Raw genomic sequence first — 27,316 nt, forward strand, 5'->3', positions numbered from 1 at the left:
ACAGGGGAGTGAAAGTGACAAGCTAGGGGGCCTGTCCAGTATCAAGTCTGATTGTGGGCCGTGCCCACCGCACACGGCTGCCCCTCCCCTGGTCTTTACAGCGAGACACAAAACTGGAACAAAGGTCATTGCCTTGTGACTCTTACAAAACATATATTTGAACACGAATCAGCCGTGTTGTGATCCCCCTTGCTTGTGCTTGATGTTTGAGGTAGTGATTTAACTTAGTTAGAACGGAAAGGACACTATCCCACAGTACTGGCCAGAATAACAATTGTTGTTAGTTCATTTACCTCATTTGACTGTGTATTCAGTTCACAATTTCTCCCTGTTGAAATCATTGCAGTGCTGTTCGTGTCCACCCATGCAGAACTCATTGCAGGATCAGGGTCTTGCAAGGTCAGATCTTAATTTTGTAGACTTTAATCCTACAGGCACATACACATACATACATGTGAGCACTTTACATCAGATAAAACACACTAGTAACTGTTCCTAAATGACAGTCCAATCTGGGGAACATTAATTCATATAACTTTACTCACATGAATAAAATTGCATAATTGTGTGCAGGACTTGACCCATATGTGTATCTATTTTATTGGTGTGTGTTATGTGCTGTAAAGTACTTAAATTTTTTTTAAGTGATGGCTTCCCGGTTTTGTCATACATGGATAATAGGAGAAAATAACACAGTTACTTTTCCATCTTTGCTCCATCATTTAAATAACGAACATGGAAATAATCCCCTTGTTAGCGGTTAGCAAAGAGTTTCATACAGATACAAGTTCCTTCACTTTTTAAAAGGTGTTTGCAAAAATTCCAGACTTACGAGTGTTATGAGTGAAGTACCAAGTCACTGAGGCCCCAGTCCTGCAATGACTTCTATATAGGAAGGTAATTTGAGTCTGCTCATTTGCCTGTGCAGGATTGAGACCTAAAAGATCCTTAACAAATGTATTCTAATTATCTTAGTTTCATATAACTTTAGTCAAGTAGGAATCTTATCATAGCTCTCTCAAATACTAAATGAAGGTTGCATGTTTTAAGGAATGTACCTGCAATTGTTTCTGCAATTATGAAATATGTTCTAGTCTGCAATACATTACTAATTGTATGATTCTCTGTTTTAAAGTAAATACTGCTTGATATTCTCACTCCTAAATCTGATGCAGTTAATTGTGACATCTGGATTGTCTATTTAAGTTAGTATGACTTAAGCTACATAAATAATATTTGTTGTCTATGTACATTACACTGTTCCAAGAGATTACACCCTGGAGTGTGGAGATACAAAGGTTATATTGGTCTGCATTTGGGATGGGTGCATTATTCACAAGTGCCAGTAAAAAAATTGTTCTTCACTATCTTGGATATATTGCTCATGCTACTTTGAAGAAATACCTTATAAATGTTCAAAGCATTTTAGAAAACAAGTGATACTATTTAAGTTCTTTCTTCATCTGTAAAGTTAGGCTGAGGGATTTGGGGGGTGGGAGTCTAGTGAGGGAGAGAGGATTCTTAGTTTGTGATGATATGACACAGGTCTTTCAAGTTCATCTGGCTTATGAGCTGTGACACTTTACAAATAATATATATTTATATGAAGATATGGGAGCATAAGATAGTGTCTGAAATTCCAGGGCATTTATAGATGTAAAAATCTATTCCAAGCTCAGCCTGATTAAACTATTGAGATAGCAGTTTTTCATGGTATAACAAGCAAATCTTCCTCCTTTCTCTATCCCCTCCAATCTCCAACTCCTTTCCTCCTCATCTCCCCCTCCAGCTCCCATGATGTTGAATGGTTACATGAATCTGGGTAGTTAAACTAATACACTTTGGGTATTTCAAGTCCCCTCTTATGCATTTAGCCTGAAAGAAACTAACTTGACCTGCCTGATTCTGTAGTCCTCACAGGCAAAAGTGCCATTGGCTTTATGACACAGAACATGATTGGGTCCATAATTCCTTTTATTTCCATTATGTTCAAAATGACCCAATGTTAGATTATTATTTTTTTTTTAATTTAGAGTAAGACCAGGTAAATCAACTTTTAATCTGAATCTTTTGAACCAGGACAAGGTACTATTCTTTCACTTTTGCACGCTCCTATATTTATTCATTCATGTTACATTTACCAATTCGTCTGCATAGTGGTGAGGGGAAAATAGTCATCAGGTTATACTCCTCATTATTACTTGTGAAAAGGGGAAATTATCTTTATAGTAAGTATGTGATATAATAGTCTCTCTAAATAAGGTATTTTTTTAAGTATTGAAAACTTACATTTGGGGTATTTGCTTCTGACCATCATCAGGATTTGGTTGTGCTTGAGTAATGTTTAGGAAGCACAGTTGACGGTTGACTGTATGTGTAAATCTTACCTTTGAAACAAAGTATACTTTAACCAATCGGATATGCATCTGAAGAAGTGGGCTGTAGTCCACGAAAGCTTATGCTCTAATAAATTTGTTAGTCTCTAAGGTGCCACAAGTACTCCTGTTCTTTTAACCAATCTAAATTTTTACTGTTGACATGAAGTTTTGTTCAGGCCCACAGCCAAGGACTAGCTGCCCATCTAGCATTCACTAACATATGTTCAGGTACAGTATGAAGCAAACTTAAATACAGATTGAAGGTATTTTAAATTTTTGTAACCCTTTTTTGTTTGTATGTTGATGTTTACTATAAATCTTTGGAAGTTTGAAATTGAATGTTTTCTTACAATATGTTTTTCTCTTGTATGTGCATACTATTTTTGTTAGCTCTAGGACTTTTGGTTGTGGGTTCTGTGAGGATTTTTTTAATCATAGAGATGAAGATCACCAAAGCATTTGTTTGGCCTAAAAAGAACACAAAAGGAATTATATGTTCTATTAGTTGTACTTTGAGTTGGTGAGGAAAGTTGCCTAACCCATCCCTGTACTTTGGCTAGTTTTTCAGAGTTAAGACTTCCTTGAGTTCTAACTTAGCTCAACTTTCTTTTTCCTTTTAAGGACTAAGCAACTAATATTGTTAGTCCTTACACGATAAGCTAGTTGACAGAGAAATTCTATGGCTATTTTTCTATTATTTTAACTTATGTTTTTTTATTCTTCTACTGGGTTATGTTTTAGGGTCTGAGCTACAGCAAAACTAGTCACATCTGTATATTGTACGTTTTTAAAAATCCAAGTTTAGTGACCAAAATTAGGGATGGCAAAAGCAGGGTCCATTATGGAATACTACATACAAGAATAAATCCTGATTTTGATGCTCATATATTATGATGGTCATCATAATCATCATGTGCCTATTATGCCTCTGGAGTTTGGGGCAGTGACAAAGCTCCTTCACTCCTGTCTGTTTCTGGCAAGTCTTTCAATGGTTCCCCAGCTGTGCCCCAGGTTTTTCAGCTCGGCTTCCACAGCTCTTGGCCATGTTGTTTTTGGGTGGCCTCATTTTCGCTTGCCTTCAGGTGTCCATCTTATTGCTACTCTGGTGATGGAATCAGTTTCCATCCGAAGCACATGACCAATCCTTCTCCAACGCTTCCTGGCAATGATGGTGCTCAGATATTCTTGGTTGCACTGTGTCAATAGATCTTGGTTTGAGATTGTTCTGGGCCAAAAGATACAGAGGATTTTTCTGAGGCAGGTTGTATGTAACGAAGACAGTTTAGGCAGGTCATACTTTCTCATTCCCCAGCATTCTGCACTATAAAGTAGTGTTGAAAGTATGCAGCTCTGATAAATGTTGAGTTTGGTTTTGATGTTGTATTTTGATGATTTCCAGACTGTATTTAAGCTCCTGAAGGTGTTCCTGGCTTTATTGATTTTGTTTTGGATGTCCTGGCTTGTTCCACCGTCCTGGCTGACGATGCTACCCAAGTATGTGAATGTTTCTACATTGTTGAGAACATAATCCTCTCTCCTTACTGGTGCCGATAAGGCATTATTAAAGATCACGATAGCTGTCTTATTGCAATTGATTGTCAGTCCAATTTGCTGGCTGAATGCGTTGAGTCGAGTTGTTGTTTCTTTGTATATGGTGTTGGGTATGTGATAGGAGAATGACATCATCTGCAAAGTCCAGGTTTCAAAGGATGAGAAGAGTCTCCATTTAATGCCTCTTGGCATGTCTTCTATTGTATGCTGCATTACCCAGTCAGTGGCAATGTTGAAGAGGATTGCAGACATGACACACCCCTGACATACTCCTGTTTTGACTTCAAAGCTTCACTGTGGTCAACACTGCATGTAAAGTTGAAATAGAAGCTTTTGATGACAATTATACGGAAAGGAATTCCATATGCCCACAGAATGTGCCATAGGCTGGTCCCGTGAATGCTATCAAAAGCCTTCTCAAAGTCTATGAAATTTATGTAAAGTTGCCGTTGCCATTCTAAGCACTGTTCTATTATGTTTCGTAGAGTGAAGATCTGGGCTGTGCATCCATGCCCTTTCTGAAAACTAGCTTGCTCTTTTCTGAGAATGCTATCAACTACCTCTGATATACGCTGGACTATGATCTTACATAATAATTTGCTTGGCACAGATAAATGTGTTATACCATGCCAGTTATTACAATCACAGAGTTCCTTTCTTTGATATCTTCACTATGACACTTTTTCCCTTTCCCAGACTGATGTAAATAGAGGGGCCAGGATAGATGCTGCTAATTTAGGATTTACCTTGAACAATTCTGCATTCAAGTTATCCTTGCCAGAAGCTTTCCCATTTTTTAAGGATTTGATGGCTTGAATGATCTCTTCCTTAGTTGGGCTGTCTGTGTTGATATCAAGATCTTCTTCTGCCTCCTAGATGTTTGCTTCCTCTTTAGGTGGCTCCCTGTTCAGCAATTCTTTGAAATGCTCTGTCCGGCGCATTTCTTGTTCTTTTTCAGTTGTTAGTAGGTGTCCTTGTTCTTGGAGAGTGTTTGTTGGTGTCTGCCGTTTACCACTGATAAGCCACGTCATTTTGTAGATGGTTCCTTGTTCACCACAAGCAGCTGTATCCTCTGCTTGTGTTGCCAGATTATCAATATAATGATGTTTGTCCACTCTCACAAAGCATTTGACCCTTGCTATACTGCTCGTGGTATTTGTCCTTTAGCTTCTGCGATTTTGTGTCTGAAGCTTTTTTCTTCAGGGCTCGTCTGGTTTCTGTGGCATTCCATGTGCTGGTTGTAATCCACTCCTTCCTTCTCTTCTTCCTGTAGCCTAGACAGGCTTCACTGCTCTGTTTATAAAATTGATGTTACTTTGTTCCACTTCTTGATCTCCTCATCTGCATTCCCCTCCTCTTCATCAAGGTCTGCAAGTGCTTGAAACCTGTTCTTTAACTGCAGAACGAAGGCTTTCTGTATTGCAAGGGACTTCAGCTTGTCAATATCATAGCGTCTATGTCCCTTGTTTGGTGGACCCACACTTCTCAGTTTTAGCTTGATGGAGGCTATCACAAAGTGGTGGTCGCTGCCAACATCTGCACCCCTTCTCACTTTCACATCTGTCAGTGAGTGTCGCCATTTGCCATTGATCATTATATAGTTAATGACAGGTTTCAGAGTAGCAGCCGTGTTAGTCTGTATCCGCAAAAAGAACAGGAGTACTTGTGGCACCTTAGAGACTAAATTTGTTAGTCTCTAAGGTGCCACAAGTACTCCTGTTCTTTATATAGTTAATCTGGTTCTTCTCTCTGCCATTTGGAGAACACCATGTCAGCTTGTGAATTTCCCGAAGTTCAAATAGGGTTCCACCAATGACTAGGTCATTCATATTACAGAATTAATATATTATGATGGTGGATACTCTAAAATATGAACATAGACTCTATTTTAATATGAAATTCATCTTCCTGATCCCTCAAACCTGCCATATATGGCAGGCATGGAAGTTTCCTCCCTCTCTACTTAATTACTTTTCTTTAAAATTACTAACAGTAGACACAAGTAGAGAAAATTAAGCAGGTTATAAAACTATAGACTATCTCTGTGCAAGAAACACAGGGAACTAGAAAATAGGAGAAAACTCCAGCAAAACAGAAAATAAAGACTTTGTGTGCTAGAAGGGTAAATATCCCAAATGTAACAGCTGAAACTAAGGCTATGTCTACACTGTATACCTTACAGCAGCACAGCTGTGCTGCTTTTAAGATCTCTCATGTAGTTGCTCATCACTGGCAGGAGAGCACTTTCCTGCCAGCAAAATAAAACCACCACTAACGAGTGGTCGGCAGGAGGGCATTTCCCGCTGACAAAGCACTGTCCACATTGGCGCTTTTTGTTGGTAAAACTTTTGTCGGTTGGGAATATGTTTTTTTCCACACCCCTGACCAACAAAAGTTTTGCTGACAAAAGTGCAATGTAGAGGGGTGAAAACATTATAGCCTTAAAAAGTAATGTTAAGAACTGTTTTTTCCATGTGGTGGGCACTGTTTTCCTATTCCCATTTCCTGATAATGGGAGTGTGATGTTGCAAAATGTATCATGTACCACCAGGTGGAATAATGCCTCCTGCAGTCAACTTCCTATCTTTAATCCTGAAACATAGAGTAGGGTCATGATTTATTAATTTGTTTAGGATTTTTCTGTACTGAGTATCCTAAAGATTTAAAAAAAAAAAAAAAAGTGGGTTCAAGCCTTTGGTGTTAACTATTATCTGTGTTAACAGTTAAATGGTTCAGCTAATCTAGTTGTCCTTTTTTTACAGCACATTGTTTGCGTGCTTTAAAGTCAGTAAAGAAAGACTGTCTACTGCCTTTGTGTATTGCAAGATGGGCTTCTACTTCCTCTGTGCCTCGAATCACTACACACTATACTATTCATTCTCGGAACAAAGACAAACGATGGGAAGGTAAATGAAAAATTGCATGTTAAGAAAACAGCTTGTCTATATTAATTGCAGGCATTTTAAAATGTTAACAGCACAGTTATTTTACAGAAATGTTGTTCTGTTAAGTGCAATACTAAAGATTCAGATGCCATTTTATGGTTGCTTGCTTGTGATGGTCAGCTTTAGTGTAGCAGAACTGATCATATTTAGTTTGCTCCTAATTAAACTAAGAAAGTATGAGACTTCATGATGCAAATGTGTAAATACATCTTGTAGCTATAGATATACAAACTAAAAAGTTAACATTTGTCTTATTTATCTTATTACCTTATTGCAGTCAGGATATGTATTTTTCTACTTTTATAATGTGGTCTCATGAGTTGATGATGAAATAGGGCAAATAAGATATTTATTTATGCTATTTTAATCTATAAATTCACTAACCTTAGCAGCTCCTTGGAGAAAGTGGGTGTAACTGGGTCATCTTTATGTCCCAACAATCTTGTTAGGTAAAAAGCAAGTCCTCACTCACCTCTCCAGCACCCGAGTTCGTGCGGAGTTGGTATGGGGCTCACAATCTGTCAGAGACCAGACACCAATTCGTTGATCAACGGGCTCACACTATCCTTAGCTTGAAAAGCTTCAGAGTAAGTGTGGCAAGTTTATTAGGGGTGAGCATCAATATTTATACACAGAAGTAAACAAAGTGATTAACAGATCATAATGGTCATGTATAATCAATCAAGATTCTACAGGATAAAACAGGTTAAAATGTAAATTCAGAAAGAGAAAAGGGGAGATGACTACTTAAGGGGAGGGGGGTGTCATGAGTAGTTCGCAGGTCAGAGCTTTGATTAAAAGTTCAGACAGAGACATCAAGTCTGGGTTAAGTTTAAGCTCATCAAAAGTTCAGACTCAACAATCTCTGTTGCCAGAACAGCTCTTGGGGACCTCTGACTGTCAGAGCAAAGCAGCAGATACCTGGGACTGGACCAGCATTCCCAGCATCAGGGGGAAGGAGGAGAACCATTAAGGTTGCTTAATGGCACTTCTCCCCCCTCTTTTCTCCTGAGCTGTACCAAACACACCTGAGAAGTAAGCGTAGATCTGGGCCTTTATTTTAAGCATTCTAGGATGGCACAAGCACTGGAGATGAGAATCTAAAGTTCTTTCTGTCTCCCTCTTTATTAGCAAAGGCTTAGTTTTATATTCCAAACAATAGGCAAAAGCACAATTAAAATGCAGTTCATGTACATTGTGTTCACATCTGTTGAATAACCCCACTTAATTCAAGGTGACAGTATTTTGATACTTGATGGCTGATACGACAAAGCAAAACAATAAACTTTAGAGAGAGGGGGGAAGAGAATGGTGAGAGGGATGTATTATTGGACAAAATCGCTGTATCATACTTTGCTCTATTAAAGGGGTGAACATGGAAAGATTTGCAGAAGAAGCTGATGTTGTCATAGTTGGAGCAGGCCCTGCGGGTCTTTCTGCAGCCATTCGACTCAAACAGTTAGCCAATGAGTATGGCAAAGAAGTTCGTGTTTGCCTGGTGGAGAAGGCTGCTCAGATTGGTGCACATACGCTTTCTGGTGCTTGTCTTGAGCCACGTGCTTTGGAAGAACTCTTACCGGACTGGAAGGAGCGAGGGGTATGAAGGTTTAATCATTATGATTCATCTCTAGCTTGAAACAAACTCTGCATCAAGTTCCATGCTGCACCTCTATATATTATTTTTAAATAAGTTGATTTATAAATATAACCTTTCATTGCACAGTTGTTTCCTTTATGCTTTTTGTGTAAAAAATACTCTTGGATAAGAAAGGAACTGTTTGTTGTGGGGTGTGGGGGTGTGTGGAGGGGAGCCCTATGTCAATTCCAAAAGTTGAGGAGTATTAATTTTGTTGACTTTTTACTTGAATATTGCTCTGCCTGAGACTCTGTCCTTTACCTCTGTCATGAAACTTTCTCACAAGACCAGTATATCTTTGTGTCATACTACACTAGATCTTTAATTTGTTGCTTGGGAAGGGAGAGAAAATGTCTGCTTCTTGACAGGCAGCAAAAACAGTTCACAGTGATGACTTTTCTTTTTAGGCTCCACTTCAGACTCCAGTAACTGAAGACAAATTTGGGATTTTAACAAAGAATTCCAGAATTCCAGTGCCAATTCTTCCAGGTACAGCTTGTTGAAAAGCTAGAACACTTACTGAAAAAACAGGGCTGAGGTTTAATATGGTTATAAAAAGCTCATCGGGGCTATGTTATATTTTTCAAGAAGAAACTATGGTATATGTTGGGAGGCAAGCAATACTGCAGCAGCTGCTTTTTAGCAACTTTGTACACAAACTATAATGATGGGAATACAAGTAGGTAGATTGTACATATTAAAACTCACACAACGTCTCTGTATAGAGACAGCAATCATAGCAAAAAGATACTAGTAGATTGCATTGAACCAAACGTTTGTATTTTTAAAAGTATTAAATTTTAAGCATGTACATCTCCTGTGTATATGTGTATATATTTTAATCCATAAACCTGAATAGATTGTGGTGTACTTCTCCCTTTTGCCCAGGCCTTCCAATGACCAATCATGGGAATTATATAGTGCGCCTAGGGCACTTTGTGAATTGGCTGGGTGAGCAAGCAGAAGCTTTGGGTGTTGAGGTGTATCCAGGCTATGCAGCAGCTGAGGTAATAACATAACTATTTGTGTGTGAGATTTTAGCCCAATTTTCTATTTTTTAGCAAGTCCCATATTACACAGAAATGCTTGAAAAATTAGGGCTCAGTTCTGCAAATACTCCTGAATACTCTGTCTCCAATTCAGCAAAGCATTTAAGCACATGATTAATCCCATTGTTTTCAAGACTGAGCTCTTAGTTAAAAGGTTTGGATTTTTTAAACTCCATGTTTTCTGCACTTGGAAATAATTTTAGAAATGGGCTTAAAATGACAGGTCTTTAAAATAGATGTTGTTTGAATATTTCCATAGGTTCTTTTTCATGAAGATGGCAGTGTGAAAGGGATTGCCACTAATGATGTAGGCATTCAAAAGGATGGAGCACCTAAAGTGAGTACTTACCTTTTTAATAGGCAAAGGTCCAATTCTTTATTCTACATACATCATTCTGGTGCCATTGTTGTGCTTGGTGCTATACCCTTAAAACAAACAAACCAAAAGTCCCTGGTATTATCAGTGAAAGTCTTCAGAGAAGGAGGAATTGTTTAAGGAGGGATTTGAATGAAAATTGGAGAGGTTTGTTTGGCATAGGTGGTGGTTGGAAGGATGGAGTGGGAGGAAAGAGGGGACTGAATGGAAGAAGTCATGAAGGTGAGTGGGAGAGAGAGATGTCCAACTGGTAACTCATAAAATACAAAACACTGTTGTTCTAATGGCTGGTTGCTGCCTTCTGCCCTTTTTGCAGTTCTGTTGTACTTTGCTGACTCCATCCCATCTGCCTTTTGTGGGCAAGGTGCTTACTGGATGAATCCTCCTGCCTGTGTGGTAGCTGTCTGCATCCACTTAGTGCTTCCTCCTTTGGAGTATTATTATTTTTTTTTTTTTGTTCACTTCTTAAAATGTGCTTTTCCTGCTAATAAGGAGGCTGACGTTCCTACATTTAAAATAGTTGACCATGAAATCATATATTTAGTACACTCTTGTCTTGAAATAATTCAAACAGAACAACTGTCACCTCTCATTATACCTTTATTTGTTACACCAAATAGCTAAAATTATTTTCAATTCTATATTTTCACCAGTAGATGGTACCAGTAATATTCACATTTGTTGCAGTAGTTGAAAGCCTGATTTCATTCCTGATGTAAAGAGCCCCAGACCTAGGAACTGTAGAAAAGGAGCAGAATGTCTTCTATGACTTGTAAGAAAACTGCACCACTTATTCAGAAATTTCTCTCATGACAGACATTTTTTATTAACTCGTTTAATTTATTAATCTTAATGATTAGGGCCCCACTCCTACAAACACTTGCACAGGTGTTTAACTTTAGTCTCTGTGAGTAGTTCCATTGAAGTTAGCAGTACAACTCACAATGGATGGAGTTAAAGATGTCCAAGTGTCTGCAAGATCAGGGCCTTGATCAGTAAATTTACTAAAATTATAAGCTCTTTGAGGCGAGGAATGTCTCTTGTTTGTCTTAGAACAGTGCCTAACCAATGGGGCCCTCATCCATGACCAGAGCCCCAACACACTACTGTAGTACAAATTAATTTAAAAATGTGAAGGCAACGGTATAAATATACAATAAAACAAGCACTGGTTCTTGTATAGGTGCAGGAGAAAGATGCTAACTGCAAAACATTTTTTGTTATATAAATTTGGAAACATAGCTAATGTAGGATGTCTACATTTAGAAACCATAATTAAATAGCTAATGTAACGGCCGTTATCTTAGCAAGGACATGGCTTCTATGAAACAGCACCATATGCATGCATAGTCATATTAACATAAGTAACAAGTCTATTTATTCATCTGTATGCTGTAAATACAGTTCACCTTCTGCTTCTCAATCAGAAATGCAGAAAGTGGGGAAAGTTCCAGCAAAAACTGGCACTTACCTTCCCCTAAGCATGAATACCAGTATTTAAGGAACATAGTACGTTTAGTTCCATCCCCAATGCCCTATGAGAAAACTGTCATAAATTAAGTGAAATAAAAAATTTCAGTACCACTTTTTTGAGTTTGGGTAGGATATAGCCTTATGACAAAAATGCCGAAAGAGAATTATTAATCCACCTCCTGGGAGAATTTTTTTATCCTGTTTTCCTCCTAAAATATCATTTGAGTTTTTCCATAATATAATACATCTACAAGCATATTAATACAACTTTTATGGTAACAAAGGCAATTATTACTAAAATAAGATATTTAGTTTTGTATTCTACATATCCAAACTTCTTACATTGCACCGGATCTTTTTTTGGCTGACTTTTTTTCTACTAATATCCAGTCCTAGTAAGATCTCTTTGTATATTTCAACATACCAGATTTGTGCAATAATTGGTTTGGATCATTTCATCTTTTTTTCACTTATGAATCTAGCCCCAGGGTACTGATATCTAAGTCCTGTGTATGAACTGGGGACACTTTCATAGTTGACTATCACAAGATATATCCAAGAAGATGTTGCTGGGCATGGATCAGCGTTCACATCACACTCCCTGTCAGTGCCTGGCCCAGGCTGGGGAAGCTAATGATCTATCCAGCACACAAAATTCAGTGATGAATCCTGGTCAAGTGCCTCCTGAGGTACATTGCGCATATGCTAAGAAGATGTCGAGTTTTATACTAAATCCCATCCAAACAATGGACAAAATGTCATGCAGTGGAAGGTCAGCAGAAGGATGACCTGCTGTGACAAAGTGGGGATTTTTTGTAATATTTTTTTCATTAATCCTATGTGTGCCTCAGTTTCCTCATACTTTGCCTGGCTACCTAGTGAAGGATGGGAAGGATTAAGTTTGTGTTTATGGAAGGCTAAAGAGCTATAGGTGTGTGGGTGAGTGTTGCCTAGCTGAGCGGACTGAATGGGTCATTAAAAAGGACTGGCCAAGGCCAATCCACATCAGTGGAAAATCCAAAAAGACAATTGAAAACCCAGTTTCCAGGATCTGGACACCTAGCAAACAATGACCTAGAGGGAAGAGAATTTCCCTGTCTCTCAGCAAGGAAGCTGAGCAGAGGCCCCAGCTCAAGAACAAAAGACTGAGAGGAGTGAGATGGAGGAATCAAGAACTGGCTTCTGGAAGAAGCCTGGGTGCTCTCACCTGGAAACTGACTAAGGAGGTTAGAGAGAGACAAAGCCTGAAAATGGAGTTCACTACAGCTTGGTTGGTGAAGTGCACTGGGCTGACCAGAATGGATTCTGCTTTAACCTTTATTTCTCTATGCTAACTTAAGGACATCCAATGCTGTGTTCTAGTCGACTAATAAACCCCACTGTTTTGAAATCGCTGCTTGAGTATCACTGCAAGTACTGGATGAGGTGCGTTAGTCCCTTGAAGAGTGTACAGGTCTCTAACCAGGAGTCTCTCTCAGTTGGACTTGCTGAGCAGAGCTCACAGTGCAAAGTGGGAGTGCTGAAGCCCTAGAAGTTGTCTCAGAAGATGGTGAGGCTGCATAGCCTACCTTGAGGGAAGAGTAAGACTCCCTGGGGGTCAGGTATATTGAAGGGTTCCTCAAAGAGACTGTTTAAAAACTGGGGGCACAGCACCAATCCTGTGGATCTGTGACACAGCTATCTGGGTGAGGTCCTCACCTCCAATCTGGCCTCCTGATGCTGGGTAAAAGGGCCTGTATAGTGTAAATGTGCTCTAGGAGCCCCCTATTTGGCTAGAGGATCATTGTCCTGATATGAGAACTGTGGAAGACAGCCCTGCACACACTCTGGCACAGGGGGAGTACTGTGGTGGGGTGGGAGGAGTGTTTCAGGGTGGGACCACAGCACACAGTGCTGCATAGTTCCTGGGCAAGCCCAGGAAGGCTGCAGTAATACCGACAAATGCCCAGCAGTTGCTTCAATCTCTAGAGTATCCCAGAATCAGGAAGATCCTAAAGTGCCTTAACAGCACTCTGTGCCTCCCTTTCCTTCACTCATGTTATCTAAACAGTGTGGTGACTACAGGTTCTTTGTTTTTACAGACTAACTTTGAAAGAGGTCTGGAGCTACATGCCAAAGTCACGTTCTTTGCAGAAGGGTGTCATGGACATCTTGCCAAACAATTGTACAACAGATACAATCTAAGGGAGAAATGTCAACCCCAGAGCTATGGTATCGGACTGAAAGAGGTATCTGTACTTAGTTTTATCACAATACTTGTACGCTTAAATGATTGAAGTATAAGACTTGCTGCAAACTAGACTGTTTCAAAATGTGTGTATAAACTGCTTTCTAAAACTGAGGTTTTTTCTTTAGATTGTACACTTAAGTAGCAAGTGGTGGATTTTGACAAGAGCTTGGAGTTAAGTTTGTAAACTTTTGAATCGTTTTGGTATTATAGAATAAGGAGTGTGAAAAGGCCAGTTTAAGTTGTGACATCCATCTCCTGGCCAAGGCAGGGTTAGTCCCTATTGTATTTTTCCTTCTTACTCTCCTTAACTTCCTATATGACATTAACTCGTTGCTTTTCTGCTGCCATTTTATTGAACATCATAACTAACTCTGGGTAGTTTTGTTTGGTTTCCCATCCTCTTTTTTTTCCATTTACAGTGCAGGTATTCTTTAACTCTTGTGAAGAGTTTTGTTTCCAAACTAAATTCGCTCTTTAAATTGATTTAACTTGTAAATAATTTCATATTTTAAGTGTACAAAATATTTCTTTTTAAGGTCCACTTTTAGCCTAGCACGGACTGTCCCTGATTAAGGGAGAACAAAGGTACAGCTAAGTTGGAAAACTGTCCAGGTATTGCACAGCTGTCAACAAACCCCAACAACCTTTCCATCTTGTGACTATTCTGTGACATGTCGGGGTATAAACTAGCTAGTGCTCTGTTGCATTATAGTGAAGTGATGGCTGGAAACTTTCTTTAATCTATATAGCAGATGTCCAAATTGTGCTAGCTACACATTGTCTGCAGTGTTAATTCAATATGCATATAATTAAGACGTGCTGGGGTTAAATTTTTGGAAAATATTTTTAATGTTTTTTCTGAGTACAAATATATTACACTGGTAGAGTAACTGTTGGTTTTACACAAAATATATTCAAGGTTTTAACATATATTAACTTGTGTTCCTTAACCATCAGTGTCTACTCCAGACTATGTATATTCAAAATAATTTTTTAGACTTCTGTATTTTTTTAAAACGGTGAAACTATATGATCTTTTACAGAACTTCAAGTAGTACAGTATAGTAAAAGTAGAAGGTTGGCCTTTGAGATTTTGAGGTTCCAAATGAGTGATTACAGTAGTTTTTTCAGGTCCCAAGTAAAGAAGTTATTGAAAGGAATTTTCACTGTTAAGTAACCCAAAACTTTTGTGTTCTTTAAATAAAAAAAAAGTCAGTTTAAGCATGTGCTTTTCTTGCATACATTCAGAAGTTATTAAAATACTGATGCAAAATGCAGGCTCTTCTGTGATTAATGGTGGGTGCTGGGGCTGTGACAAATTTTATCTTCCATGGTGTAAATATTAAAGACCATGCTGTTTGTTGAATTTGCTGATGTGAGGTGTTTTAAGGAAGGAAAGTATTTGAATTGTCACTTGAAAATATGCTGAGAGAGCATTTGTACTGCCTTACTCTGTCCTCAGCTGTATGAGCTTTATCATATACCACAGCATAGTAAATTCAAAGTAATGTTTTTGCAATCTTGTCCATATCATTTCTAGTTGGGTTTTGTTTTTATATTGCATTATTAAAATGACTTGCATTATAAAGTAGTCTCTATTCCAGTTGTGGCTTATTGATGAAAAGAAATGGAAACCAGGAAGAGTGGAACACACTGTGGGCTGGCCCTTGGACCGACATACGTATGGAGGATCATTTCTTTATCATTTAAATGAAGGTGAACCATTGGTAGCTCTTGGGTTTGTGGTAAGTCATGGTTTGCTGCTAGAACAAAATTTAAGTCCCTGCTTTAAAGCAGGAAATGCTAGAATTTCTCAACAAACAGTTGTAAGAATTTTTTAACATTTGCAGAACTATGTATTTTTCCTTAACTTCATCTGAGAAATGCTAAACCATTTATACGAAAATTTTCCCAAAGACATTCAACCTGAGGCAGGCACCCAGCATTGGAAATTTCAGCTCGGATGGTTAAATTTATAAGCAACCGTCTTCTATAATGGGAAGTGTGAGGCAACCATAACTACAGATGTTGCTACTTATGTCACCTATAATAAGAGCAAGATACGTGTCAAGTAAAATTGTAAATGTTTGCATGACCAGTTGCATGTGTTAGCACTCAGTTACTCATGCAAACTGTATCAGTTTTTTCAGAATGCTTGTTAATATTTGGTTCTTGTACTACCATTAGGGTTACCATCCGTCCGGGTTTCCCCGGACATGTCCGGCTTTTTCGGGGGGGATTTCCAATGAAGTAGAAATGTCCGGGATTTCCCCCTTCCCCTCCTGCGGAGTGCGGCGCGGCTGATTGGACGCCTGGCCTGATTGAAAGCCGCTCGCAGCCACTAGGGCCTCTAGCAGCCAGAGTCCCTCCCCCTCCCCCGCTCCCTCCTCCCGCACAGAGCAGCGTGGAAGTGTTTGAGTCCACATGGAGCCTGCATTTCTCCCTCTGCCGGGTGAGCGGGGGGAGCAGGGCAGGCGGCGGGGGTGTGTGTGTAGAGGCTGCAGGGCGAGTGGGGAGCAGGGGGCACAGAGGCTGCAGGGGTAGGGGGGTCTAGAGGCTGCAGGACGAGTGGGGAACGGGGCACAGAGGCTGCAGGGGCGGGGGGGTGCAGAGGCTGCAGGGTGAGGAGGAGCAGGGCAGGCAAGGGCATAGAGGCTGCGGGGCGAGTGGGGAGCAGGGAAGCACTTAGCAACCCCCAACCAAGATCAGAGCGGGAGAGAGAGGGGGAATGCGGGGTGCTCAGAGGAGGGGGCAGAGTTGGGGCAGGGACTTTGGGGAAGGGGTTGGAATGGGGGCGGAGAAGAGGTGGGGTTGGGGCGGGGAAGGGAAGGGGCGGAGTTGGGGCAGGGCCGGGGGCGGGACCAGGGCCCCATGGAGCGTCCTCTTTTTTTAAATGTTTGACTATGGTAACCCTAACTACCATGCTGATCATGGATAAATGTATTCCCTCCTGTTTAAGTTGTATAAACAACCCCTCCCCCCCAGCCTCCTTTTCCCTTTGTTTGCCTCTGTCTTCTATACCTTCATAACCTCCAGTCCAGACTATTGCAACAAGAGCTTTGCATTAAGACAGTGGTCCCAAAACTGTGGGGTATGCCACCCTAAGGAGTGTTGAGGAACATATGGGGGGCATGCAGCAGGACCCAGGCCAGGCTCCACTGGGATGGGGAGGGAGCAACATGCTTCCAGACCTGCTCCGCCCCAGACTCTTTCAGCCCCTTTCCTTTTCCACTTCCAGGCCCAGCTCTGCCTCCAGTCCTGCTTTGCCCCCAGCTCCATTCCGCCCCCAGCCCAGCTCTGTCCTCATTCCCTCTCTTCTCTGACCAACTCTGCTTCTAGCCCCAGCTCCTCCCCCAACCCCAGTTCCTCTCCCAGCTCCACTGCTAAGATGACCTTGGCTGTGCAGTAATGGAGGAGGGGGGCGCACAGATTCCATTAATGGTAAGTGGGGGCGCGACAGGAAAAGTTTGCATATCAATGCATTAAGGTCTTGTGTACATCAGGAAATAGCACAGAATAGCAACTGCACACTAGCTCCCAATGTGGCCACTCATATTCCATACGAAGAGTGACTTTGTGCAGTTTAGCTTAATTCATTTAAACTAAACTGCACAAAGACACTTAGTGTAGAATAAGAGAGTCTACACTGGGAGCTAGTGCAGAATTGCTGTTTTAAATTCACACCCTAGCTTATTTTGCAATAGCTTCTCGTGGTACATAAGCCTTAATTATGAAAGCTCCTTGTAACACTGATGAAGAAAGAAGTTGTCTTCTGTCAGACTATGGTGGGCTGTCAATTCCATTGGCAGCGAGTGGACTCTGAGATGGAATCAGCTGAGATGGATATAGGTAGCTTTGGCCAAGTTATCTAAAAAATGATCTCTGTTTCTCTCACCCATATTATGTTGTTCTGTTGTCTAAAACCCTGGAAATAATTGTCCCAAGGGTAAAGCTTGCAAGAGCCAGAAACAGGGCTTTTTGACATAAGGATCATGCTTCTGGAATTGCTCCTGTTAGGAATATGTCAAAGCTGGAACTTGACCATCTAGAAAAATGCAAGACACATCTTAGCACTAGCTTTTGACTGAATGTAAAATATGAACTCCTGGGCGTTCCACCAACTGGTGAAGTCTCTTTTCATAGACTCATAGACTTTAAGGTCAGAAGGGACTATTATGATCATCTGGTCTGACCCCCTGCATGCTGCAGGCCATAAAACCGTCCCTACCTCTTCCCTGGACTCTGCTGTTGAAGTCCCCAATCCTGTTTTTAGTGACTTCAATCGGCAGAGACCCTCCTGCTAGTGATCCCTGCCCCATGCTGCGGAGGAAGGCGAAAAACCTCCAGAGGCTCAGCCAATCTGCCCTTGTATCATTGTTCCTTTGCTGCTTTATATAGATGCTTCACTCATTTGAAAATGTTAATTGACTCAACTTTAAGCCATGTAAAAGTAGTGCTTGAAAAATTTATCAATGAGTGGCTGAAACCAGACTTACTACCCAGGGTTGAAGGAGAAGCCCCTGGGCAATACCTAGTGATCAGAGCATAATTTTGATACGACTTTTAAAAAGTTTTTTGTTTCATCCACACTGCTCAGGCAAACCATGTTTAAAAATGCAGTTTCATTATGATGATTCAATTTCCAATGGGATGGACTGTTAGGAGAGCTGGTTACAGCTTGGTTAGATACTTTCAAGACAACCTTGTAACAAAGTCCTCTGACTTGGTTCTGAGCATAGTGTTAATAGGTCTGAAGTAGGTCACGAATATAGTTTGGCTGCTTCTTGCATCTTGAATGTAATGAAAAGATCCTGAAGTTGGTGTAACAATGGACTTAACAAACCATGTTTTAATGCTGATATGGCACTTTAAAGAACATAAGAACGGCTGTACTGGGTCAGACCAAAGGTCCATCTAGCCCAGTATCCTGTCTACCGACAGTGGCCAATGTCAGGTGCCCCAGAGGGAATGAACCTAACAGGTAATGATCAAGTGATCTCTCTCCTGCTATCCATCTCCACCCTCTGACAAATAGAGTCTAGGGACACCATTCCTTACCCATCCTGGCTAATAGCCATTAATGGACTTAACCTCCATGAATTTATCCAGTTCTCTTTTAAACACTGTTATAGTCCTAGTCTTCACAACCTCCTCAGGTAAGGAGTTCCACAAGTTGACTGTGCTGCATGAAGAACTTCCTTTTGTTTTAAACCTGCTGCCTGTTAATTTCATTTGGTGACCCCTAGTTCTTGTATTATGGGAATAAGTAAATAACTTTTCCTTATCTACTTTCTCCATATCACTCATGATTTTATATACCTCTATCATATTCCCCCTTAGTCTCCTCTTTTCCAAGCTGAAAAGTTCTAGCCTCTTTAATCTCTCCTCATGTGGGACCCGTTCCAAACCCCTAATCATTTTAGTTGCCCTTCTCTGAACCTTTTCTAGTGCCAGTATATCTTTTTTTGAGATGAGGAGACCCCATCTGTATGCAGTACTCAAGATGTGGGCATACCATCGATTTATATAAGGGCAATAATATATTCCTTCTTATTCTCTATCCCCTTTTTAATGATTCCTAGCATCCTGTTTGCTTTTTTGACCGCCTCTGCACACTGCGTGGACATCTTTTTTTCCTGATTTATTGTAGGTAAATTAGCCCCCATCATATTGTATGTATAGTTGGGGTTATTTTTTCCAATGTGCATTACTTTACATTTATCCACATTAAATTTCATTTGCCATTTTGTTGCCCAATCACTTAGTTTTGTGAGATCTTTTTGACGTTCTTCACAGTCTGCTTTGGTCTTAACTATCTTGAGCAGTTTAGTATCATCTGCAAACTTTGCCACCTCACTTTTTACCCCTTTCTCCAGATCATTTATGAATAAGTTGAATAGGATTGGTCCTAGGATTGACCTTTGGGGAACACCACTAGTTACCCCTTTCCATTCTGAGAATTTACCATTAATTCCTACCCTTTGTTCCCTGTCTTTTAACCAGTTCTCAGTCCATGAAAGGACCTTCTCTTTTATCCCATGACAACTTAATTTACGTAAGAGCCTTTGGTGAGGGACTTTGTCAAAGGCTTTCTGGAAATCTAAGTACACTATATTCACTGGATGCCCCTTGTCCACATGTTTATTGACCCCTTCAAAGAATAGATTAGTAAGACACGATTTCCCTTTACAGAAACCATAATGACTTTTGCCCAACAATTTATGTTCTTCTATGTGTCTGACAATTTTATTCTTTACTATTGTTTCAACTAATTTGCCCGGTACTGACGTTAGACTTACCAGTCTGTAATTGCCAGGATCACCTCTAGAGCCCTTTTAAAATATTGGCGTTACATTAGCTATCTTCCAGTCGTTGGGTACAGAAGCCGATTTAAAGGACAGGTTACAAACCTTAGTTAATAGTTCCACAACTTCACATTTGAGTTCTTTCAGAACTCTTGGATGAATGCCATCTGGTCCCGGTGACTTGTTAATGTTAAATTTATCAATTAATTCCAAAATCTCCTCTAGTGACACTTCAATCTGTGACAGTTCCTCAGATTTGTCACCTACAAAAGCCGTCTCAGGTTTGGGAATCTCCCTAACATCCTCAGCCATGAAGACTGAAGCAAAGAATCCATTTAGTTTCTCCGCAATGACTTTATCGTCTTTAAGCGCTCCTTTTGTATCTCGATCATCGAGGGGCCCCACTGGTTGTTTAGCAGGCTTCCTGCTTCTGATGTACTTAAAAAACATTTTGTTATTACCGTTGGAGTTTTTGGCTAGCTGTTCTTCAAACTCCTCTTTGGCTTTTCTTATTACATTTTTACACTTAATTTGGCAGTGTTTGTGCTCCTTTCTATTTACCTCACTAGGATTTGACTTCCACTTTTTCAAGGAAGTCTTTTTATCTCTCACTGCTTCTTTTACATGGTTAAGCCACAGTGTCTCTTTTTTAGTTCTTTTACTGTGTTTCTTAATTTGGCGTATACATTTAAGTTGGGTCTCTATTATGGTGTCTTTAAAAAACGCCCATGCAGCTTGCAGGGATTTCACTTTAGTCACTGTACCTTTTAACTTCTGTTTAACTAACCCCCTCATTTTTGCATAGTTCCCCCTTTTGAAATTAAATGCCACACTGTTGTTGGGCTGTTGAGATGTTCTTCCCACCACAGGGATGTTGAATGCTATTGTATTATGGTCACTATTTCCAAGCGGTCCTGTTATAGTTACCTCTTGGCCCAGATCCTACGCTCCACTCAGGACTAAATCTAGAATTGCCTCTCCCCTTGTGGGTTCCCATACCAGCTGCTCCAAGAAGCAGTCATTTAAAGTATTGAGAAATGTTGTCTCTGCATTTTGTCCTGAGGTGACATGTTCCCAGTCAATATGGGGATAATTGAAATCCCCACTGTTATTGAGTTCTTAATTTTGATAGCCTCTCTAATTTCCCTTAGCATTTCATCATCACTATCACTTTCCTGGTCTGGTGGTCGATAATAGATCCCTAATGTTATATTCTTATTAGAGCATGAAATTACTATCCATAGAGATTCTATGGAACATGTGGATTCACTTAAGATTTTTACTTCATTTGATTCCACATTTTCTTTCACATATTTAATTCACATTTAGTTTAATTTAATTTCACATTTAATTAAACTATTAAATTATATAGTGCCACTCCCCCTTTTCTTCCACCTCCCCCCTGCACGACCTGTTCTATCCTTCCGATATATTTTGTACCCCGGAATGATTGTGTCCCATTGATTGTCCTCAGTCTATCAGGTTTCTGTGATGCCTATTATATCAGTATCCTCCTTTATCATGAGGCACTCTAGTTCACCCATCTTATTCTTTAGACTTCTAGCATTTGTGTACAAGCACTTTAAAAACTTGAAGGAGTATAAAATAACTTTTGTTGAAATGTTCACATTTTAATATTCATGGCATGTTTTATTTTATTGTTTTGTTTTAAAGGTTGGTTTAGATTATCAAAATCCCTATTTGAGCCCATTTAAAGAGTTCCAGAGATGGAAACATCATCCCAGTGTGGAGCCCACTTTTGAGGGTGGAAAAAGGATTGCCTATGGTGCTAGAGCCTTGAATGAAGGCGGTTTCCAGGTAAGGGTGTGTTTGGGGTTTTTGTTTGGGTGTGGGCTTTTTCTTTTGTAACACAACTAAACTATTTATTCGGAATTCCCTGTGGCCCTACTAACAAGAACCATCTATACTTGTAATATCTAAACTAAAATGTCTTCAATTTGTCTGTCAGCAAGTGTCCATTGAAATAAAAGATTGGATAAAGACAAAAGGAATTTCTGGACAGAAAGCAATGCCTTTTGGCACCAGGAAGTCTCATTGGCCATTCTAAAATAAATTGATCAAATTCTATGAATATTGCCAGGCCTTGAGAAAATGCCATTCTATCTACTAAATTAGAATGTCCTAGGATATGTCTTGTGTCTGTTACAGCAAAATATGTACAGGAGTAAAGAGAGAGAGTTGACTAGTCAATACTGTATTTATTGCTAGGAGGAAGTGGCCAGATGTGCCTCTTTGCCTTGGGTTATACCAGTTTATGTGAGAGAATAAGACAGTTGCTAAGACATAAGACATACTCCAGAGCTCTGTGAGTTCAGCTGAATATCCTGCTCTTGTACCCATCTCTCCTGTGTTTTGAATAATGTATAACTTATTTTATGTAGTTCCTAGTGCAAAGCTTGGTTTATTGTATGTAATTTGTGTTATATCTACATTAAATGGAGTTTACTTTTCTGTATGTTAAAACCTACTAGTTGATCATTAATTTTTAACTGCTCCACTCTTCAAGGTGTGTGCCTTTTAAAGGTGTGTTTGCTGGCTTTAAAAATGTCTCATTGAATCAATTGGAAATAAAATGTCCATAGGCACAAGAATAGTAATTGTCTGGAGTAATCATAATAACGTGTATGGTGCCTTGACAATATCTATAGTAGAAGTCTTGGACCAGTTTGTATATGGAATGCAGAATTATGTTCATATGTGAGTAGAATTATAGCTCTTAGCTTTTCTCTCTCTTTGGTGACGATATTGCCTCATACATAGGATACATGTAGGATATATGTACAAAATTACCCACAGCAGGAGTTTTCCAAATTTGTGTGCTATAGATAAACTTAAGATGCCTATTTTTTTGAGGAACATGCAATTTGAAAAGCTTGGTTTTAGTGACTTGCCCAGTATCACTTAGAAATATATGGCAGAAGCAGGGATAGAATCCAGTTCTCCCAGGACAGCATTCAACTGCCTTAACCACGAGACTGTCCTTTCTTTTCCTGCAACCCACTGCCTCATTCACTACACACTTTCCACCTTTTGCACAAAATGAGGCAGAGGGTCCTATAGACAACAGCCTCCTTTACTACACAACCCAGATCCATTCCCAGAGCAGGTCCATCTTGTGCACTGAATGAGGCAAGGGTCCCATGGGGGGGAAAAAAAGATGTGATCATGTAATTGAAGACTTTATCATAATGCATACATGCAAGGAGCGAAAATTAAGATCACACAAGCAAGCAACCTTGATTTCTGGAATTTCCTAACTTTTGGGTGCTTGACTTTGCAACCTTAAAAATGTTGTTTTTATTTAGCCTGCGTGTAACTTCCTACATTTTTAAAACACACACTGAAACAAACCAATTTCCTTCATACTCTGAAAGGGAGCATTTAATAGTGGGCACAGACACTCTACACCCTCTAATCCAACCTCTCTATAGCTCAGTCCTATCTCTTCCCCATCCTGGCTCCTTATCCCAATCCTATTACCTTGCCTACCCAGTCCCAATCTCCACTGCTTGAGCTTCTTATCTTAGTCATAAGAACATAAGAGTGGCCATACTTGTTCAGACCAATGGACCACCTATCCCCACAATGGACCACCTTTCCCCATCTCTGACTGTGGCTGGTGCCAGAAGCTTCAGAGGCAATTAACAGAACAGGGCAATTTCGAGTGATCACCTGTCGTCAAGTCCCAGCTTCTGGCAGTTAGAGGATTATGGACACCCAGAGCGTGGGGTTGCATCTCTGATCATCTTGGCTAATAGCCATTGATGGACCTAGTTTCCATGCACTTATCTAATTTTTTTTTAACCCAGTTATACTTACGGCCTTCACAACATCCCATGGCAATGAGTGCCATGGAATTATTCACAATTCCTGGACTGCAATGATACAACTTAATACAGTATTTTGGTCTCCCAAAAATATTGCAGGAAATTAGCATATTTGTAACACTATCGTGACTACTCCTGGGGTTCTTCTGATAGCATGAGAGCACTATCTGCTTGAGAGTCCTGTGGAATGCACAAAATATGAATGGCGATCTAGTAATGATTTATATTGAAGTGGCTTAACGATTGCGTTTTCTCTAAGGAGAGTGTTTGCACTGATGCAGGAAGATATGGGAATTTGCAAAATTTAGGAAAGGACAGATGGAACAGGAAAAATATATTTAATAAAAAAAACCAGCCAGGAAACCACTTTTATTGTCCCCAGTACTATGCCAAGCAGACTTGGTTATAATACAGTAATAGTGGTATTTTACTGTATATTCCATCCAAAGGTTTCATGAACACAGAGGATGTAACAAGTGCATTTAATCCCATGAAATCTGTGTTTAGCTGTATAGCTGTGCTTAGGGACATCACTTGAGAAAATGCCCAGTTGAAGATTTAAAACTGCTATTATGTTGTCTGATCCCTAAGCCCAGTTGCCTTCACTGTGAAGGCAATCACCAAGTTCGCAGCTTGAGGGGAGTATCCAGTACACAAAACAAACACTGTACTGTAAAGAGGGAGGAATGCTGTAATGCATCTTCAAATTTTAGTAACTATCCTCTGTAAACATTCAAACTTAGCAAGAAAAAAAATCTTCAGAGATAATCCAAATGTGGTTATATACACTTATTAGAATTTCTTGGTGGTTTTTTTTGCTCCATGAGACATGTAAATCATTTAGTTATTTTAGGGATGTAGCTTTAGAGGTTTACTTTTCCACAGGCAAACTTCTCAGAAGTGACACTCACTACCTGATTATATTATACTTCTCAGAAGAAAGGGAGAGGGAAAGATGTGCCCAGAAACCATTCCATTATTAGTCTCTGCACAACTTTTTTTTCCTTAAAGGAACTGAGACTTCGTGCCAAACTCAGTAATACCTGGAAAGTCAATCTGTCCACTAAGAAAGAGGACGCAGACTTGAGAACTAAACACGGAGATAGACTGATATGGTTACTATGGGAGGAGGGAAGCTTGACTTACTAAAGCAGAGTCTAGGTGGGTGAGGTAATATCTTTTATTGGACCAACTTCTGTTGGTGAAAGAGACAAGCTTTCAGGCTACATAGGCATTTGTCATTTTAAACTCAAGAGCAGAAGGTGGGGGGCAGGGGAAGGAGGCATGAGTGACTTTATCATAGTCTATTCAGTAGAGCAATCATTTTGAGTGGAATAGTATAACAAGATCACATTTGTTTTCTTGAGCTTCCACTTGATTAAACAAAAACCATGAAGTTCTGCAATATTGGCCTTGATATCTCTTATTTGCTCAGGATCTGGTCTCATGCCAGATGTTTTTCCATCATACATGCTCATTTTAAAAAAAAAAAAAATCTTAATCTCATTGAATTTTTCTCTTCAGTCTATACCCAAACTCACTTTCCCTGGTGGAGTATTAATTGGTTGCAGTCCTGGTTTCATGAATGTTCCTAAAATCAAAGGTACGCACACTGCAATGAAAAGTGGCATGTTGGCTTCAGAAGCTGTTTTCAACCAATTAACTAATGAAAACCTCCAGTCGAAGACAATAGGTAAGATCTTATTTAAACTTGTAGCTGGCTTGTGTGTTTGGTTGAAACAACTATTTGAAAGCCAAATAAACTATCTCTTCGAAGTTGGTTTAAGAGAAAATTGATATACCTATAGTAAATTATAACATATACAAGAAACAAATAGAATGGATTCAGAATGTTTTGTTTGGTTATTGTGAATAGATCAGGTCCTTGGACTGGAGCAGAGAATGTGATATGCTCTTAACATTAAAGGGGGGAGTCAGGAAGATTAGGCCTAAATTTACAATGTATATTGTCAATTATTGTTTTTACAAATCGTACCAGATCTGGTTTCATGACTTAAAAAAAATCTATAGAAAGTGTTTTTGTTTATTCATAAATTCCTCTACAGTGTTTGCAATGGATTATTGCATTAGTGCAGAACCAGAAAGTGAAAGACTAAAAAATAGGAACAAAGATAAGACTAGTGTGTTTTCATTGCAGTTGAGAGAAATGCAAATAAAACCAAAATCCCCATAGCATTAATGGTGAGAAGTAAATTGATATTTTTACAGTTTTACAGTTTCCAGTTTTAGTGAACTATAATATTAATGTATGTAACAACCCTCTCCCACCCATCCCTCAATAGAACTTTTAACCTTAGTGTCTTCTTATACTGGTTGCTTTATGGTTCATCAAAAGAGGAGAGTACTGCGAAGCTTTCTTTGTGTATTAATTGATCTCTTAAAAACTTTGATGGCAACAGATGTCTATAGAGACCACTACCCTAGCTAGAACTTGAGCCCTTCTGGAGTTAGCCACAGTGATTCGAGTACATTGCTTAAGCAAAATATACTTTTTAATGACAGCTGCTTCCCCACAACTACAAGTTCTTATTCATTTTTAAAGTGTATTATCTGGTAAGTACAGACATAGTGTGAGATATTATTGTTGCGTCTTTAGCAACTGGACTCTCCAGCTTTTCCTTAATACAGCAGGCAAAAAGATATTTAGGGACTATCTACACTAACAAGCCCACTATTTTAGTGCACTGTTTTCTTCCATGGTCATGGGAATCTGTTTTATAATGGACCTGCTGTCAGTGTGGACAGGAAAATGTTTCCTAACTTGGTTACAGAACTGCTTTCTCATGCATGTAGGTAATAAAATTGTTTAACAGACACCCTAACCCTATGGCAAAACAGTGCACATATATTAGTGGCTCTTTTAGTATAGATGGTTCCATAAATTCTATTTACTGTATTTCAGAATCCATTCCCAAATAACATTAGTAATTGGGGAAATGTCTCTTCATGGAGTTTTGTTTAAATAAGTTGTCTTCTCGAGGCCTTACTTAAAAGATGGTCTGCTACAGTGACATTACATTTAGCATAGTGTAATAAACTATTAGACGTCTTGTCAAGGATGGAGTTATACAAATCAGTGCTCATGGCTGCATAGCTGTAAGTGTGTGTGTGTGTGTGTGTATGTATATGTGTGTATATATAATCTTGTGAAGCTATATAGTTCAAAGGTTTTGAGTTTAAAATGGGAAAACTTGGTGCTCGGATCTTAGGTGGGTTACTCTGGTTAGCTTACACCTTAGTAGAGTCAAAAGTGAATTTACGGCATTGGCATTCCCTAATTGTGTCCTCATTGTCATCTGTTCAGTCATTTTGCATTTTCAAAGGCAACATTATTTTGATAAACTGCCTCTGTTTGGAAGTTTAACATTTCTCAGAGTATTCATAGACTTGTGCTGAAAGCCGGAAAGAACATTTAGAACATTTAGTCTGACCTCCTGTAAATCACAGGCCTCTCTAGAAATCTGCCATCCAAACATCATGAAGCACTGTAGTCTTGTGTATTCT

General features: G+C 39.5%; 1 protein-coding gene across 1 annotated transcript in view; it reads left to right on the forward strand.

Annotated features, from left to right (window-relative positions):
• Positions 1–27,316, forward strand: part of ETFDH (electron transfer flavoprotein dehydrogenase) — a 30,503-nt gene that overhangs the window by 443 nt on the left and 2,744 nt on the right. Inside the window, exons 2-10 of the mRNA XM_034770910.1 lie at positions 6,692–6,835; positions 8,242–8,471; positions 8,918–8,999; positions 9,399–9,517; positions 9,819–9,896; positions 13,490–13,636; positions 15,243–15,383; positions 21,618–21,761; positions 25,316–25,484. Coding sequence (XP_034626801.1) covers positions 6,692–6,835; positions 8,242–8,471; positions 8,918–8,999; positions 9,399–9,517; positions 9,819–9,896; positions 13,490–13,636; positions 15,243–15,383; positions 21,618–21,761; positions 25,316–25,484 — 1,254 coding nt within the window. The remainder of the gene's footprint in view (positions 1–6,691; positions 6,836–8,241; positions 8,472–8,917; positions 9,000–9,398; positions 9,518–9,818; positions 9,897–13,489; positions 13,637–15,242; positions 15,384–21,617; positions 21,762–25,315; positions 25,485–27,316) is intronic.

Source organism: Trachemys scripta, chromosome 5 (genome assembly GCF_013100865.1).
Source record: "Trachemys scripta elegans isolate TJP31775 chromosome 5, CAS_Tse_1.0, whole genome shotgun sequence".
Taxonomy (NCBI): domain Eukaryota; kingdom Metazoa; phylum Chordata; order Testudines; family Emydidae; genus Trachemys; species Trachemys scripta.